This window comes from Leuresthes tenuis, unplaced genomic scaffold, assembly GCF_036924035.1.
Source record: "Leuresthes tenuis unplaced genomic scaffold, fLeuTen1.0.hap1 SCAF_16, whole genome shotgun sequence".
Lineage (NCBI taxonomy): Eukaryota > Metazoa > Chordata > Actinopteri > Atheriniformes > Atherinopsidae > Leuresthes > Leuresthes tenuis.
In genome coordinates this window covers 30210725-30228915 of record NW_027325370.1, presented here as the reverse complement: position 1 = coordinate 30228915, position 18191 = coordinate 30210725, and the positions used below count along the sequence as shown (strand labels likewise).

The window sequence follows — 18191 nt, the reverse complement described above, 5'->3', positions numbered from 1 at the left end:
TAGACTCTTCTATGCCCCTCCGATGCACTGTTCTCCTGTTTTTCTGTCACAATAATCTTTTCTCACCTCATAGCAAACCCCAAGTTACTTTTCCACAAATTGTGTATATGATGGACCATTTTAGTAGTAGTTTTCTGTGCTGTCAGGTTCTCAATAGTATTAAGACTAAGTTATGCACGTGTGCAAAAACATTAAATTCAGTTCAAATTAGTTTATTCATATAACACCACTTCACAACAAAAGTTAGACCATAATTGGACCACTAACAATACTAATCCAATTCATTATAATTCAGTTTAATGCTTTATAACTGAATTCATAAACTACCATTGTTGCGACTTCAGAAAACCAAGTAAAAGTCACTGAGAGGAGAGCAGCTGGGTCTTTCCTTTATCTTACGCGCTGCTAGAAATAATCTATCCAGAATAGCATTACAACTTTCTCTGTCCTGCACACTTACACACACACAAGAGAAACAATGATGCCACAACTCAGAGCCGTCCTGTCCAGTTATCCTCACCTTTATTTGTTTACACCTCCAGTCAAGTGCAACATGAAACTAGTAATAAATAGATCATTTACAGTTGATTGAGATGAGATTTGAGATTTTTTATGAAAAGTGAATAAATTAATGACCTTTTTGTTGGATTACTTTGTTCAATGGAGGAGTGCACACTTCAACCAGTACCATCAAAGTTAATCAATTTTATTTTCCAAGATCCAAAACACATAAAAAAGTCATGTATCCTGTATATGTATAGCAATACTTTATGCATATTCTTTAGATTTGAAATTATTGTACTGCTTCACTGAAATAAAGAAAATTAAAAACAAAATATCATATTAATAAATGATAATCTTCCATCTGAGTATACTTTGAAATAGGCTACACAAATACCACCATGGCTCTTGTTTTTTGTGGTTATAGGGGATAAAAAGTGAGCACTATTTTAATTTTGGTCAGCTTTTCATCCAGTTTTCATCCATCCATTTTCTATACCCACTTAATCCAATTTAGGTTTGCGGGGGGCTGGAGCCTATCCCAACTGTCATTGGGCAAGAGGCAGGGTACAACCTGGACAGATCAGCAGTCCATCACAGTCACACAGAGACAAACAAGACACACACAACCATAAATGCTCACATTCAGTCCTAGGGACAACTTACGAGTCACCAATCAACCTAACATGCATGGTTTTGGGTGGTGGGAGCAAGCTGGAGTAACCGAAGAGAAACCACCCATACACAGGGAGAACATGCAAACTCTGCACAGAAAAAACCCTGCTGGGAATCGAACCTGGAACCTGCCGTGAGGTAACGGTGCTAACCACTACCCCACCATGCAGCCCCTCCAGTTTTCATACAACTTTTAAAATATCAACCTTTATTACATTAAGATTTCTGTGTAAGGCAGACATTTTTGTCCAAAGAAATGCAAGTGAATGATAAACAAAGCTACAGTAAGTAAATATGCCCTCAAGAATAGAAGCAGATATCATCTGATCTAGCAGGAAAAAGGCCATGAAATTTGTAGAATACATATCAAGACAGAGACCAGTAATGACAGTAATGTTATAGATCTGTAGAGAGTATACAGGATGAATAGCTCTTAGTTTATGTGGTGAACTAATTATTGTATCAAAGAAGAATTTGAGTGAGGACTGATGATAACAATGAGCTGGTCAACATCTGAAATTGACCTACTGTCAAAGCATCTGTTGCTCTTTATCTCATCAACCTTTTCATTTCGTACTAATTTATATTCTTTATGCATTTTATTTGAAATACATTGTGTGCATCAGCAAGTAGTGAAATATACTTCTGCAATGTTATTTCAGTTCAGAACAATTTATAACACTTTTAGTAGTATCAAGAAATATTAGGGCAGAACATGATCAAACAGGTCTGGATGGGGTAAATATTTTCTTTATCATAACTGTTTTTGTTTGAGATCAGTGGGCCAAACTTTTCCACAAGGGTCACTTAAGCCACAATCTATTAACTGACAAAAAAACTATGGGTGAAGCTTTATTGTTCCATTGCTCAAAAGCAAAACTGACAGACAGATGATTATTTAGGATGAAAATAAGTGTTTTTATTTGTTTTTATTGATAGATTGAGTACAAATGTTTGATAGTAAATATTTTTTTCTGTTTATCTTCAGTGACTGTGGAAGATGCATGTACACACACACACACACACAAACACGCACAGAAAATCAAATAATACATATGGCATACTGTGATGCAGCTAAAGCCTGACATTTATGCACATAGTCACACAAATATACTGTTAAAACACTCCATGCTGGACTTGGCTCTCTCCATCTCATGTAGGAAGTTATAAAATTGAGGCAGGGTTAGCTCTGGAAGAGAAGAGAAAAGAGCACAGAAAACAGCTGAAGGATGACACAAACTGAGATTCACAATAAACAAAAAATGGCAGTTAAGGCTCCCCTTCAAACTTTTGCATGACCAACAATGTTGCCTAAATTAATAAAAAAAATGTGTTTGATTAAATGAAGAACTTTGTTTGTTACTGCTTTTAGGAATAGGGCTGTTTTTTGCGCATTCGGACACACAGGAACTCGGGACCACGGCCCTCAGTTCCTGTAACCATTTTAGCTCCTTCCCTGAGGCAGGGTCTTTTCTGGGTTCCATTGGAGCACATATGACGTAGGTGTTTGGTGGCTGGTAGCTCCGCTTCTTTCCTTCAAGAAACGAAGAAGTATCGCCCGCTGCTGGATTCTCCGTCTCCTGACTCTCGCTGTGTGCTCTTCCAGCCTCCATCTTAGACGCCTGATGTGATCGTCCATGATTAATATCACCGTCATGCAGACCATGAACACGGTGGCCTCCTCGCTCTCCATGTTAGCTTCTTGGTGGTGTTGTTTTATTCTCTCCTTACTTTTTGCGGGTTTTGTTTTGTTGTTGAGTGGCGCTAAAGTAACACGTCACTGTCGCAGACGGCTGCATCACATCAGTCCCGACCAAGGTCCCCGACTTATGTGCGAATGCAAAATGAAACAGTTCCCCTGGGGAAGGGCAGTTCTTATAACTAAATTCGAGGTGGACAGTTCTTAGAACGTCTCTGTCCGAATACAGCTATGCATACTAGTAGAATCTTACAATGCAATGTTCCACATTTTTCAGCCAAAATGAAGATGAATCTAAGTGCTCATCAAGTGAATGAAATCTTATTCTAATGCTAAAATAAGTTAAAATAAAGTGTTAATTTTTATAGGGAGCAGTGAATAAACAAACAAGAAGGTGATGTCAGACACAGTCTGTGTGTTGGGCCACGACCCACATAGTGTGCAGGAATGCTTCTTGCGTAGATTTAGAAAAAGAACTGAACAGGTGCTGCTCAGGCTATGCATCTGGAGTAGATGCTGTATCATATGTACCTCTGTCCACACCAAGAAAAAAAAATAAAAAATTTAAATCCATTTATCATTTTTAAAGTTAGATGGCAAGATTGCGACGGTCCTTCCAGCATCAAAAAGTAACATTTGAAAAGCTCTCCCAAAAAATGGAGCGACAGAGGCTGAATGTCAAAGTAAATTTTACTTTCCCCATTGTTAGTGTTCTTCCAGCCATATGGGTAAGCCACAGTTATCTTTCTCTAAATTCCCAACGATCCAAACTACACATTCCTACAGATTTAAAAAAAAAAAAAAAAAGGATTTGCAGTTCTAAACTCATATGAATTATGGTTCAGGCAAGCAGAAGTTTTATTCATTTTTGTGAGGCTTTTGCAAGCAAGTTTAGGGAAAATAATCTAAATGTTTTCAATAAAATTTGTGTAAATATTGCAGATACTCACCCATGTGGATGTTTTCAGTGGAATTTCCCTTTCTGACCACCAGCTTTAACTGTGAAAGGATAAAGATTGGTCAACAAAACTGAACCAAATAACTGTAAAAATTAAAACTCTAACTAGTGTGCTTGTGTGACTGTGAAGCCAGTTGACTATTCAGAAGTGTCTTACCTGCAGAAAGATATTTCCCACTTTTTGAATTTCACTGGTTCCAGCAGTCACTATGGAAGTCAGAAAACACATGTTGATCTTAGCTGTGTACAAACTGTTCCATAAAATAAATTGAATTTTGAAATAAAAAGAATTTTGTTTAACTGAAACAGATATTTTTGGAAAAAGAATACTTTTCTCCTCTCTTTGCCCCCAGTGGCTGCAGGCATCCTCCCACCCTGCCTCCCCCTCTCTCCCTCACCTCTCTACCACACTTGCCCCCATCCTCGTCCAGAGCAGCGGAGCAGCCAACTTGGGAGAGTGCCCACCCCTTGGAAGACATCTTGCATTGTTGCGGTTCCAAAGAAGAACCTGCACAGTGAGCTAAATGACTTCTGACCGGTGGCACTCACGTCACACCTGATGAAGACTCTGGAGCGGCTCTTCTTCAACCTCCTCAGGCCTCAGGTACAGCACGCCGAGGACCCCCTACAGTTTGCCTTCCAGGCAGGTTGGTGTGGAGGATGCCATCATCTACCTCCTACACCGAGCCCACTTGCATCTGGACCAGGGGAGCGGCACTGTCAGGATTCTCTTCCTGGATTTTTTTGAGTGCCTTCAACACAATCCAGCCTCTTGCACTCCAGGAAAAAACTAACCAGAATGCAAGTGGACCCTGTCTGGTTGCTTGGATTTCCAACTACCTCACTGACAGACCACAGTCTGTCAGGCTGAAGGACATCACGTCCAACACTGTGGTCAGCAGCACTGGAGCTCCACAGGGGACTGTACTGTCCCCCATCCTCTTCACTCTGTACACCGCAGACTTCTGCTACAACTCTGGATTGTGTCACATCCAGAAGTGTGCAGATGACACAGTCATCATGGGGTGTATCAGAGATGACGAAGAGGAGGAGTACAGGAACTTGATGAGGAACTTTGTTGTCTGGTGCCACATGAACAATCTGCAGCTCAGTCCCAGTTCAGTTCTGTTAGGAACGGAGGAGGTGGAGGTTATGAAAACCTATAAATATCTTGGGCTGTGGCTTGACGACAAGCTGGACTGGACGAGCAACACGAGACAGCTGTACAAGAAAGCCCAGAGCAGGATGTACTTCCTGAGGAGGTTGACATCTTTCAACATCTGAACATCTGCAAGAAGCTCTTGGGGAATTTCTACCAGTCTGTCGAAGACGAAGCTGGACCCTCTGGCGACAGTGGCAGAGAGGAGAACAATGCACAAACTCCTGGCTATACTGGACAATGCCAGCCATCTACTGCACACTGTCATCACCAGCCAGAGAAGCCGGTTCAGCGAGAGGCTGCTTCTCCCCAAGTGCAGGACCAACAGACTGAGGAACTCCTTTGTCCCCCGTGCCATCAAACTGTTTAAATCCTCACTTGGTGGGAGGGGGGGTGGGGGTTGTAGTAACAGAAGGAAAGAGGGACTGTAGGACAGGTGGCAGTCAGTCAGTTATTATCATTATTATTATTGTTATTACTACCATTTTCATTACTATTACTAGTATACTATTATATTATATTAATATTATTTGTATCTCTATACGGGTGTTGGTGTTGGGTGTTTTCCACTTTTGGGTGTTTATTCTGTACATTTCTGGATATAACAGTGCTGAGCGTGAGTGAGATGGAGATTTCATGGAGGGAACCTCCCAAAGGGATTAATAAAGTCTATCTATCTATCTATCTATCTATCTATCTATCTATCTATCTTTTTCATTAAATGTTCATTGTTTAATACTAGTAACTATACAGAGCTTGATAGCAAGAAAGTCCTGAGTTTAACCTTGAAAAGGACTTTTCTGAGTTTGAATGTTCTCCCAGTGCGTGCATGGGTTTTCTCCGTGTGGTCCGTGTCTTCCCACAGTCCAAAGACATGCATGTCAAGTTAATTAGGTGATTCTAAATTGACTGGAAGTAAAACTGTGCGTGTGCATAGTTGTCTTTAGCTGCATTTCAACCACAGGAACATTTTTCAAGAACCATGGAGGAAAACAGAACTCTGGGGAGACATTTCAGTCCCAAAATGTTTCTGGTAGGGAGGTCATACTTTTAAGATTACCCTGAATGTTTGGTGTAGGGCTTTCAGAGCTGAACATTTCTGTTTGGTTGGTATTCCCAGCATTTTATTTCTGCCTTTATGTCTTAGCAAAAATCAGATTAATTATTCACAACAACGTATACAGCGTAAAATCAGTTAATTTTGAATTTTGTACATCAAGAATTATTGTAACTGTTTGTTAACGTGGTGATCAAACTCATCAAGCCACTCATGTCTGCTACAATCAGTTGAGGAGACACAGTATACAATGCAAGCTACGGTGGTCAACAGAGCTCCAGAATAAATAAAGGGATAGAGCTTCAATAAAGCAGTGAAATCAGCAATAAAATGTCATTTTCAGATTTTTTTCATGGCACATATGTTGTAAAGCAGAAATAAAAAACCCAAGATGTAACAGTAACATATTTTAAGTGAATGGAGTTGAAAAGCACTTCATCATGTTTCTTTGGTGGCATGGGAGACAGCTGAAGAGACACAGCATGCACCTCAAGCCACTGTAGTCGAGTAAGCTCCAGAATGAGCAGAATGAGAGATTTCTCCCAATGTGAGATAAAGATGTGAATTAGAGCAATGCAACATCAATCTCCCTGTTTGACAGTAGTTATGTTCAAAAGCAGAAATGAAAACAACAGTTTGTTCAGTTCTTTTTGAGTCACTAACTCTGATGCTGCTGCTTCAACAAAGCAGACTGCACTCTCCATCACAGACTTATAGGATATATGCAACAACTTGGTGTATGCACTGAAGGACAAACGCTTTCTTAAGGGCAACAGTCTGCTCTGTCTCTTCTTGTAGACAGTCTTGGTGTTGCATTTCAAGTCAAGTCTGTTGTCCAGGTATCTGTAGTTATCCACCACCTCCACCTCTTCTCCCAGAATGGAGGTAGTGTGTGGCTTATTCATGGTCCTTCTAAAATCCACAATCATCCTTTTTTTCGTTTGTGTTCAAGATGAGATTGTTTAGACTGTGTCTCTCTGACTGAAGCCTTTGCATCTCAATAAACAGCACAGTGGAGATAAGTACACTGAAGAGCAGCAAACATACTCTGTCCACTCCCCTTATTAATTGAAGCACACTGTTTTTTTATGAAAATCAGCTCAACACTAGTTTAGCATTATGCTAATGACACTACTCCCAGGTGTATTTGGATTTCTATCATCTGCCAGTCTTAAAGGGGAACTCCGGTATTTTTAAACCTAGACCTTATTTCTGGCATGAAATACGTTTATCTACTCACCGAGAACAGTTTGGCGAAAGTCGGTGTCCATCAGAAGATATTTATATTCCTCGGGATCCATATAACGGAGTGAACGGGGCTTAGACAATGCAGCCTCTAAATAAGGCATTATCTGTCTTTATACTATACTTTACGAATGAATGAATGAACGCGTACTATTGCACTGTTAGTTCATAGCTGCAATGATGTTGCAAGGGCAACGTCATTGACGCCCGCTGCTGCAGCACAGCTCATTCACTCCAGTAAGGATGTCCATCATACTCAAAGTTGTCGTCCACATCGTCAAAATCTGATAAATATCCTGCCATGTTGCACAAAACTATCAGTAGCAAACTACGTGTGAAGTTAGCCGACTGTCACAGAGCACAGAGCCGCCAATAACAACAACACAGCAGCAATGAGCTAACAGTGCAGTAGTACGCATTCATTCATTCATTCATTCGTCTTAAATTATTGGTCAAATAAAGACAGATAATAAAGATAATTTAGAGGCTGTATTGTCTCTGCCCTGTTCTCTCCCATTATATGGATATACACGATCGCGAGTTATCTAAATATCTTCCGAAAGACGCTGACTTTCACCAACCTGTTCTCCGTAGATAAACGTATTTCATGCCAGAAATAAGGTCTAGGTTTAAAAATACCGGAGTTCCCCTTTAAGGCGTTATAACGATGTATGAACGGGAGGCCGGAAAGAGACCCCTTAGCTGAACACAACTCAAACATCTAAATGGAAAAAAAAAATCCAACAGAAAGAATCCAACAGCATAAACTATGCCAATGGAACTGTTGGGCTGCAGATTATGTTTGTTAATTTGCACTTTAAGTTTAGAGAACCGACAGAAAAACCCACATTTTATTGTAAACTAGATTTGATGTGTTCTCTTGTTTTGCTTTGTCTTACCTCCAAACTTCCACTCCATATCAACCAACTGGTTAACCATAAGAGTCTGTCCAAGAGTAAGTCTAGACAGCTCTGCAAAATGCTCCCCCCACTGTGAAATACAGTAAAAACAAATGTCAGAGAGAATCATGTGCACGCTAAAGCATTTCTTATCTGAGAGAGTAGTAAGAGTTTTAAAGCACAGAAAGAGATAAAAAATATTTTATTCACAAAATTCACATTTGCACTGTCAAACTTGTCAGTAAGCAAAAAACATCTAAATGTTCATAACATTAGTTAGTTTTCATCATGAGTGATTGTTAAAATGTCCCTACATTCTCAATATGACATCCTGAAAAATAGATATTTTCCAATCATGTGTATTGTTCAGAAGAGTCTAAAATTAAAAAAGTAATGTATGGAAAGTTACCTGCTGTGAAAAGTGACCTGCTTTGTCCTCATTTAGTCCTAAGGAACCAACAGTAAAGAGGTTTTGATTTCATGAATAAAATCTTTACAATAATGAGTAGAAATAGTATTATAAGGGTATCATGATATCCAAGGATAACACTATATGGCCATAATTCTTGTTTTAACATTGACTGTGTTAGTGATAGACTTGGTGATTTGGATGTATACCCAATGTCACGAGGTCTTCCCTGATCTGCTCAGTTGTCAGGTTTTTCTTCAGGGCTCCTGAGGAAAAAAAACAAGGGAATCACTGTAACATAAGTTCAGCTGCACACTTTATTGGATTTTCTCACAGCTAAACTTTACTGAACTTTTCCTGACTTCACCGATGTCAGGTTTTCAGTGTTGTGTGAAATGACAAAATTTGTGTGAAAATATACAGCTACAGATATGCATTAGTAAGGAGGAATCTTACAAATAAATGGTTGAAATACGAGTTTTGAAAGCTACAGTGTCCAAAAAGTCCATAATTCAAACTGTTATTTACTTTTGGGATTTTCTCCTACTTCTATTAATAAAGGGAGTGTACATCACTTTTACTTATTTAATTCTTGTACTCCAGACCCATGAAATACCAGGAGAGAGCGATATCTGGCGTGCATTTGTGTCTGGATAAAGTCTCACACTCGAACTCTCACTGATCATCTCCCTCTCCTCTCAGAGACTCCCTTTCACCTGGATCATTCCAAGGCAATAGCCGTAACAGTGGGTACACCATTTTAGAAGGGCTTTCATAAACTGCATTTGTGGGTCACATTTAGCAGTTTCTAAAAATTACAATTCAAGCAATCTGACTTAGAAATAATATGTTATGTATGCAGCTTATTGGCATATTGTGTTAACCAATTGACTTGAGTCAACATGATAACCGACACATATTTCTTCTATCTTAACTATGAATGCTTTGGCAAAGAACCAACAATTCAGCGAGATAAAAATAACATTTCGGGATTAATCAATTTAGCATCAAGTGTATATTTAAAAAACTAAAAACTAGATAAAAAAAATCAAATTTTCTGTACATATTTAATGTACAGAAATTTTTCCAAACATCCATCCATTTTCTATACCCGCTTAATCCATCAGTCGGGTTGCGGGGAGGCTAGAGCCTGTCCTAGTGGCCATCGGGTGAGAGGCAGGGTACACCCTGGACAGGTCGCCAGTCCATCACAGGGCCACACAGAGACAAAAAACCGCACACACTCACACTCACTGCTAAGGACAATTTTAGAGACAACAGTTAACCTAACATGCATGTTTATGGATGGTGGAGGAAGCCGGAGTATCCGGAGAGAACCCACGCATACACGGGGAGAACATGCAAACTCCCCAGCCGGAAGTTGAACCCGGAACCTTCCCGCTGTGAGGCAAACCACCACACCACCGTGCAGCCCTATTAAACAATTTATCATCATTAAGTTTATAGATAAGATAAAGATAATATAAAAGCATTAAAGTCACTCAACAGTGCTCCTACCCTTTGGGGGTGACATCTCATACTTTATATTAGCCTTGCTGAGTGTCCTGTGGAAATCATCAAGAATGCAGAATGTTTATGTTTATGTTTATGCATATGGCAGACGCTTTTATCCACAGCGACTTACAGGCAGGCAGATAGGGTAAGGGGGTACCTTTCATGCAGGAGGTTTGAACCCAGGTCTCCCACACAAAAGGTGGAAATCATATCACTACGTCTTTTAATTTTGATGTATAAGGCTGCTGTTGTCTCTGTAGTCGCTCCATACAATAAGGACATTCTGTACCTATATTGCAGATTGTGTGGGTACTGTTGTGTAAGTGCTAATCAAGCTTCTGCTTATTTCCTGGCCAGTACTCTCATACTCTCATAAAAAAGATTATAAACCCCCGGAGCTCTATTTTCCTGGTTAAATAAAGGTTGGATACATAAACTGAATTCTTGAAAAAAGCTTTTTGAAGTTGAGACAGCAGTGTCCATGTTATTATTGAAAGATATATTATTTCACTACATCTCCAGATTTCAGACTAACCTGTCTGGTATTTACTGCACCAGAGTATTAAGACAATGTTTAATTTATCCATTTTATACAGATCTTGTACAATGCCTATTAACTTCACACTTGTTGGTGGCACTTTATCCAATGATTTTTTGTTATTTGTGTTCAGATAGTACTTTACGAAGGTATAAACCTGGGGGCACTTACTGTATTCCCCAATACTGTGCATTGTCCAAATTATTGAACGTAAAAGTTCAATAAGACAGCATTCATTTATAAAAGTAATTATATAACAAAAATATAAATATTTCAGAAAGTAACAATAGTAATTATTTGGAAGTTTATCAATTTCATTACCCAAGCTATTAGCGGCAGCTGGTGCTAAAATACCCAGAAAATATAAACATAGACAAATTATTTCATAAAACCCTTAAACTGGCCCAAGTTGGTTAAACATACTGATGAAAAGTAGTTGCTGCACACAAATAGTTTTTTGTGCACTCTTGCATGTCCTCTGAAGCTGAGGTTGATGTAAGAAAGAGGTTGTTGTTGCCCACGCTGTCTCTTAAATAACTTACTCAATTTTTGAAGAAGTCAGACACTGGGCATTCCACCTTAACGTGCCAACTGCCCGGAATAATCTTACCTCTTCTTTAAAAGCTTTTATCCCTTTTGATATTTTTTAAATCTAGGTGCATTAGTACGTTGTCATGTCACAAAGATGAAAAAAATTCTTTATCATAACTATTATTATTTCTTTTTTCGTGTTGATGTATTTGATTCATTATTTGATTTCTTTTACTATTACCCAATTTCTTTCATTGGAAGCCCAAGGACAAGCTGGAGAAATCTTTAATTAAGCAATGTATTTATTAGTGGTCAAATGTCAAGTATATGGCAGTGCTGGACTCGGAGTGACAGAGCTCTCGCAGGAAATCCGTCAGGCCGAGCCCCGATATCCGGAAACATTTCATATTTATATTCAGCTTTATCTCACAGAGGTTGTACTTACACTCAACAGAGTGTAATCCGCCAGTTTTTAGTGACATGAGCAGGCCAACCATCGCCTTCGTCGTGTTCTTTGGATGTGATAAACAATGTGTGTGTGTGAGTGTTGTTTTAGGAGTGTATCTAATGTACCAGACCTATTTAACCTAATAGAGACTCTTTATCTGACCCAGTCATTATGTCTCGCTATGTCATCCTAATGTCTTGGACCATTCAAGGAGTAGAGTGGAAAAGTACAAACTAGGAACATAGGGTATTTAGTAAAACACAGAATATGAATATATAATGTCTAAGAACAAAGCCAATAATAACAGTACTTAGTTTAAGTGGGTGTGGGTGACTGACTTTATGTATGTGTCCTACTGTGTGTAGTTATTGTCCTTGGTGACTTTAAAAAAGGGAAACTCAACCATGAACTTCCTAAATACAAACAGTTTATTAAATGTCAGATCAGAGGAGGGAATACTTTGGATCACTGCAACACCACAGTCAGTGGCGCCTATCATGCCGTCCCCAGCGCAGCACTGGGACACTCCGACCACGTCATGGTCCACCTGTTCCCCTCATACAGGCAGGCACTAAAGCTCTGTAAACCTGTGCTGAGGACATCTAAGAAATGGACCAGCGAGGCTGTGGAGGACCTACTGGCATGTCTGGACTGCACTGACTGGGAAATTTTCAGGTCTGCCACCAACAGTCGAGACAAGTACACATACGCTGTGCTGCCATACATCAGCTTCTGTAAGGACAGCTGTATACCATCACACACCAGGGTGAGTTACAAAAATGACAAACCCTGGTTCGCTGCCAAACTCAGTAAGTTCTGGTGGAAAAGGAAAGAGCGTTCAGGAGTGGGGACAGGGACAAGTTGAAAGAGTGTAAGTACAAGTTTAGCAAGGCGATAAGAGATGCTAAACAACAGTACTCTGAGGACCCGTCCACACGAGTACGCAGCCTCACCCAATACACTGTCGTTTTGAAAAAAGTCTCCGTAAACACGCCGTCTTTTCCAGAAATATCTGCGTCCACAGGGATTCACTGGAAAACGACCCAAAATGCTGTAGCACATATGCCAGGCCTGTATGTAGCGCTGTGACGTCGTCACACCAATACACTGAAACCGGAAGAGAAGCCATGGAGCATGCATATAAAGGTCACACGCTGTTTACAAACCAGCCTCATAACACGAGAAGAGGATGATCAGTAATATAGAAGCAGAAGGTTTTGTTGTAGCAGCCGTGATAGACTGAGTTGTTTCTGTAGTACGAGCACAAGCCTATAGTCCGCTATTGTTGTTGTTATGATGCGTCTAACCTAGCAGGTTAAAGGTTAGAGAGGCGGGGCTTATACGTCATTGTTTCGGAAAAAAAAATCTGCATTCACCATTCAGACGACTCCGGGCTATCTGGTGTTTTAGGATTTTCCCACTCTGGGGTTTTCAAAAATTTCAAAAAAGTTTCACACCTCGAAAAAGCCAGATCCGTCTGGACGTGAGGCCGAAAATATAAAGTATTAATGCAGATTCGACAAAAATGTACTCATGTGGACGGGTCCTGGGAAGCTACAAAACCAGTTCTTGGCTAACGACTCTGCTTCTGTCTGGAGAGAGCTCAGACAGATAATGAACAATAGACCTACAGCCCCCCACTCCACAAACGACCTGCGACTGGCCAACCAGCTGAATGAGTTCTCCTGTCACTTTGAAAGACAATGGCGCAGACCTGACACCATCCCCCATGACACCTCTCACCAGCCACAGCCCAGGAACTCCACCCACCCCACCTCAGCAGGAGCTTCAGGCTCTCCTCCACTCACTGGGACACCTCCTCCCCCCTACATAGTGACACCTCTCACCCACCTTGAGAGGGATGTTATAACAGGTTGTTCAGGAAGCAGAACCCCCCCAAAGGCAGCAGGACCTGACTCTCAGTGGGGTTACATGGCACTGTAAAAATCGGATTAATTGCTAAACTTATTTATTTATTTTTAGGTTTATGTTTTAGGGACCACCTCTAAAATTAGATGCTACATATAAATAGGCTATTCCAAATAAACAAGTACACAATTCATAATAACTGAATGGGTATACAAAGCAGACAAAGGGAAAGAAGACACATTAAAATCAAAATTCCTACCACCTCATACCGATACGAAACCACGGAGTAACAGGAATTTGTGTATGTATAAGTCTACAGAAAAAAGTGTTTGTTGAATAGTTGTTTCTCTCACCCACCTTGTGGCACAAGGAGGACGCTTTTCATTAGGTTTCTCAGAGGCCCAGCACTCATCCCATGTTCCCCTGCAAACTCATTGAGCTGCTGCATGAATCTCTCTGACTACACAGACACACACACACACACACCAGATATGTGTATGTATATACATACACACACACACATATATACACAAATCACATGACTGAGCTGAAAGCCCAACTAACATCAAAATTATGTGTGCTGTAGTTGTGTGCACACTTACCTCTTTTGGCTCCAGGAGGAACTGGAACAGAATTTCAATCAGACGAAAAAATTGCTGCGCACACACACACAAAAGAAATTACACTTTTTTTAATCTGAAAAAAATACAAGCTATGTTGGGTTTTTTTTTTTAGAGAAAGTCTTCACAATAATTTCATATCATTAGCTGCAATTAGACTAACTTTCAATTTGAGAGTATTACTCCATGATTCTTTCTTTTAACACTCATCCCTCAACGTATCATCCCTCAAAAGTTATACTCAGAGACTACTTGCAAGCAAATAACCTCTGCTCCCCCTTAAACTTGTTTGTGCACAGACAGACAGACAATTGCCCAGTGCTGCAGTTAAAGGCCTTCAGTTTACAATTCCAGATATTAAGCTGACTATTAAAATGATTAAATTTAAATTAAAAAAAACTTTATTTATTTCCGGGGGGTAATTAAAGGAGGCACGTAGTGCAGACATAGAATACAGTGTTAAGACATTCAACGTAAAAATAAAATAAGAGTAAGAAGATAAAAAAAAGTAGTGAAGGAATATGCAATAACAAGGTGCAAATGGGCATTGAAGTAGGTAAGTCCGTATGTGCAAATTAAAATCGTGTGGGATGGGAGCATGTATAAGTGTGTGTGTCTGTGTGTATGAGTGTAAGGAAGGGGGTTATGAGTTTAGGAGCTGGGCGGAGCTGGGCAGCCCTGGGCACAAAGGCAGCCTTTCTCCTCTGTGTCCCACAGGCAGGGCAGCGAAGCCGGCGACCTGATGGAAGCCACTCAAATGATGAGAAGAGGGCGTCCAGATAATTTTGCTCTATGAAAAAGCCTCTTGGAGCACTAAATACTTTCAAATTGATTTTCTTGCTAGTTTGAATAAAGTGTAAAACTGTAAAGTGAAATCTAATTCATTGTTCTTTTACGACACGAACACCAAGTTTGGTACATACCATTGTGGAACTGACCTCCACAACCCTACAACTCTACTGTAAATAAGTGGGATTGGCACATAAATGTGTCTGCTATAGACGAAAACTTTTTGTTATATGTGGGGCAGCCAGTCGTCCATAGCTTGCTGACCTGTAATACAATTATCATACATTTAGGTAGCTATCTTGGGCATGTATCTGGAAACAAGAGAAACTTAATTTTTTTGAGCACAACCCACAGAGGGTGCTGAAAGTGCCCCAAATCTGTCACACAGATTCTGCGAGACAGAATTTCACCAAATCTGGTACATATTGAAGAAAGGTTGTACCGGAATATTAAGTACCATACTGATCAGTGCAAGTGAGCGTGGCCTATTCAGAGACTCCTGAGTGCTGATTGTTGGAACTAAGTGCAGACTGGAAATTTACCAGCTTTACTAAAAAACAAACATAACATAAATACTCAAGAGAGACAAGATAAATAAATAAAACTTGGAAAAAAATTCAAATCTGAATCAGGCTCATGGTGGCGCTATGATTAACAGTCAAATAATCTCACACCCCATACACTGCAAGTCTAACCGACTTGAAATTCATTCTAGCTATAAAGGTTTTACTGTGTTTAGTTTGCTTATTCTGTTTTTAAACAACAAAAACGATGGCGTTAGTATTTAACCTGTTACTGGTGAACTTGAACTAAAAGACAAGATGGCTCCTGGAAAACCTGAAGAGGCCACCTGGCTGTCCTCGACAATGCTTCAAAGTTTGGGTTTTATTAAACTGTCAAAAGACAATGTTTCATTGTTATACGCAGTCTTGTCCTATCAAATACAAAAACTATGCAGTTGAATTTGCACTGTTGAAGGTAAATGGGAGCTGCTGAGAACAGGATTGGACGAAGCAGCTCTCACCAGTTCAACTTTTGTCTGCTTTCATTAGATTACCAAATCTAATTCATCTGACCTGCACTGTTTGAGTAAAAAACACAAGTCTCAAAGAATATTTAAAAGAAGAAGAATTTACTAAAGAAACCTACAAGGAGAGTGTTGTGTGTTTCTGGGGTAACTGGATATACAGTGGGGGAAATAAGTATTTGATACACCGCAGATTTTCCAAGTTTCCCACTTACAAAAATGGAGAAGTCACTTCACTTCAACTGTGAGAGACAGAATCTAAAAAACAATCCAGAAAATCACATTGTGTGATTCAAACTTGAAATCAAACTTAATATTTGGTACAGAAACCTTTGTTTACAATTACAGAGGTCAGGCATTTCCTGTAGTTCTTGACCAGATTTGGACACACTGCAGCAGAGATTTTGGCCCACTCCTCCATACAGATCTTCTCCAGATCTTTCAGGTATCGGGGCTGTTGCTGGGAAACACGGTGTTTCAACTTCTTACGGAGTCACTCCTTAGTTGCCCTGGCTGTGTGTTTCAGGTCATTGTCCTGCTGGAAGACCCAGCCACAACCCATTTTCAATGCTTTTACTGAGGGAAGGAGGTTGTTGCCCAAAATCTCGCAATACGTGGCTCTATCCATCCTCCCCTCTATACAGTGCAGTCGTCCTGTCGATTTACAGAAAAGCACCCCAAAAGCACGATGTTTCATGGAGTGTGTCTATGTAATGTAAAAAATGCAGTTTCAAATCTGTTTGTGTGTGCCCTGATCAAGCAGCAGACACTTTACTTTACAAGCCCCAGGTGGATGGGTGGGTGGGTGTTTTTCGGGAGGGGAGCATTCTAACATGATTGTGTGATCCCTAACTCTTTACCAATTAACTTTGGTCCACGTGAGTTTCACCTAGCCCCTTTCTTGTGCTTCTACCAATCATACAGATATTTAACAACAGAATTGGTGAGTCATAGATTAAAAAAAAAACTTAACAAAACATGATGGTGGTGCAGAAAAGTTTTGAGAATTAAAAAAATGTGCTTGAGGCAGCTGCATCAAAATATCTTGAAATCAATAACTTTCTTTAGGTGCTGCTGCTATTTCTGCCACCAAATGTGCAGATGGAAGTGAGGATGCTGGTGGCAATGCTGTCCATGAGATGGAAGTCAATACAGCAGCCAATACAGCGATCTGAGTCGGCAGATTCCCAAAAGAGCAGGAAAAGCACGAGTGACAAGGGTCCTTTTTAATGGGATGAATTATGGTACCCAAGACAACAGCCACAGAGGAATCTTACAATATTTTGTTTCTTTAGCTTAAAAATAGAAAGGAGATTATTATCCAAACTGCAAAAATGATAAGCTTCTTAATGATTTAGTCTACTGAAGGGCTAAGGTGACCCACTCTTCCCCATCTCTACCCTTGAGAATGAATATGTCTTCTATGTGAGAGTTCGGTCTAACAACACTCCATATGACATTCTAAACTTGTGTATGGACAGCGTAATAAAACACAAACACAGCGGAATTGACGGGGCCACTTTCTTGGTTTAATTCTCCGTATATATTCTATTCTTTAATGCACTGTAGGTAGAGACTATAGCTGTCAGATAAACTACGGGGAGTAACTAGGTCCCATTGAGATGTTGTGGGACTGGAGATATGAAGCAGCAGACCGTGGACCAACTAATGTACCCTGTTTACAGACGGCTCGAGCTAATGAGCTAATCATTTTTTTAAATAAATCCGTTTGGAGATACATTAACCCTCTAAAAAATCCCTTATGGCTAAACAAACCGTTGATACGTTCTTTATCTCTCCGTAACACTCGCTGTAATTACCTGCTCGTTGAATTTGTTTAAATTCTGAAAGTCAGTGCTCGCAGAGTCCGGAAATCCATCCTTAGTTAAGTGTAGCTGCATTTTTATGAGATTTTTTTCTTAAAACAAACAAACACGGCTGATGGGGCACGGCAGGGTTCTGGAGTTCAGTTCCGGGTTCGCTAATGCGCATGCGAATCACATGTCAGCCTGTGCCTAGTTAAGGAACTGAGTAATAAGAAAAGTCATGTTATTTTGTCATAGAATTGTGGTCTAAAAGTAACATGATGAGTTAAAACAATCTAGACAGAATTTTTTTACAAAAAATACAGTGATTAGTATGAATGTAACCTATCAAAAAGGCAACAGAAAATAGTTCTTCCAAAACATTCACAATGTGCAGTTGAAACAAATAGCATTTTTGTGATTTAATAATGAAAAAATCAAATATTC

At 39.9% G+C, this 18191-nt stretch overlaps 1 protein-coding gene across 1 annotated transcript; it reads right to left on the bottom strand.

The window, feature by feature from the left end:
- Window positions 1-486: 486 nt before the first annotated feature.
- Window positions 487-17914, bottom strand: commd7 (COMM domain containing 7). Its single transcript, XM_072367246.1, has 9 exons — window positions 17760-17914; window positions 14106-14159; window positions 13861-13963; window positions 8812-8868; window positions 8603-8640; window positions 8194-8284; window positions 3991-4040; window positions 3826-3874; window positions 487-2365 (listed from the first exon to the last, which is right to left on the bottom strand). The coding sequence occupies exons 1-9, from the start codon at window positions 17838-17840 to the stop codon at window positions 2277-2279; spliced, it is 612 nt and encodes a 203-aa protein (XP_072223347.1). The 5' UTR covers window positions 17841-17914; the 3' UTR covers window positions 487-2276.
- Window positions 17915-18191: the final 277 nt, after the last annotated feature.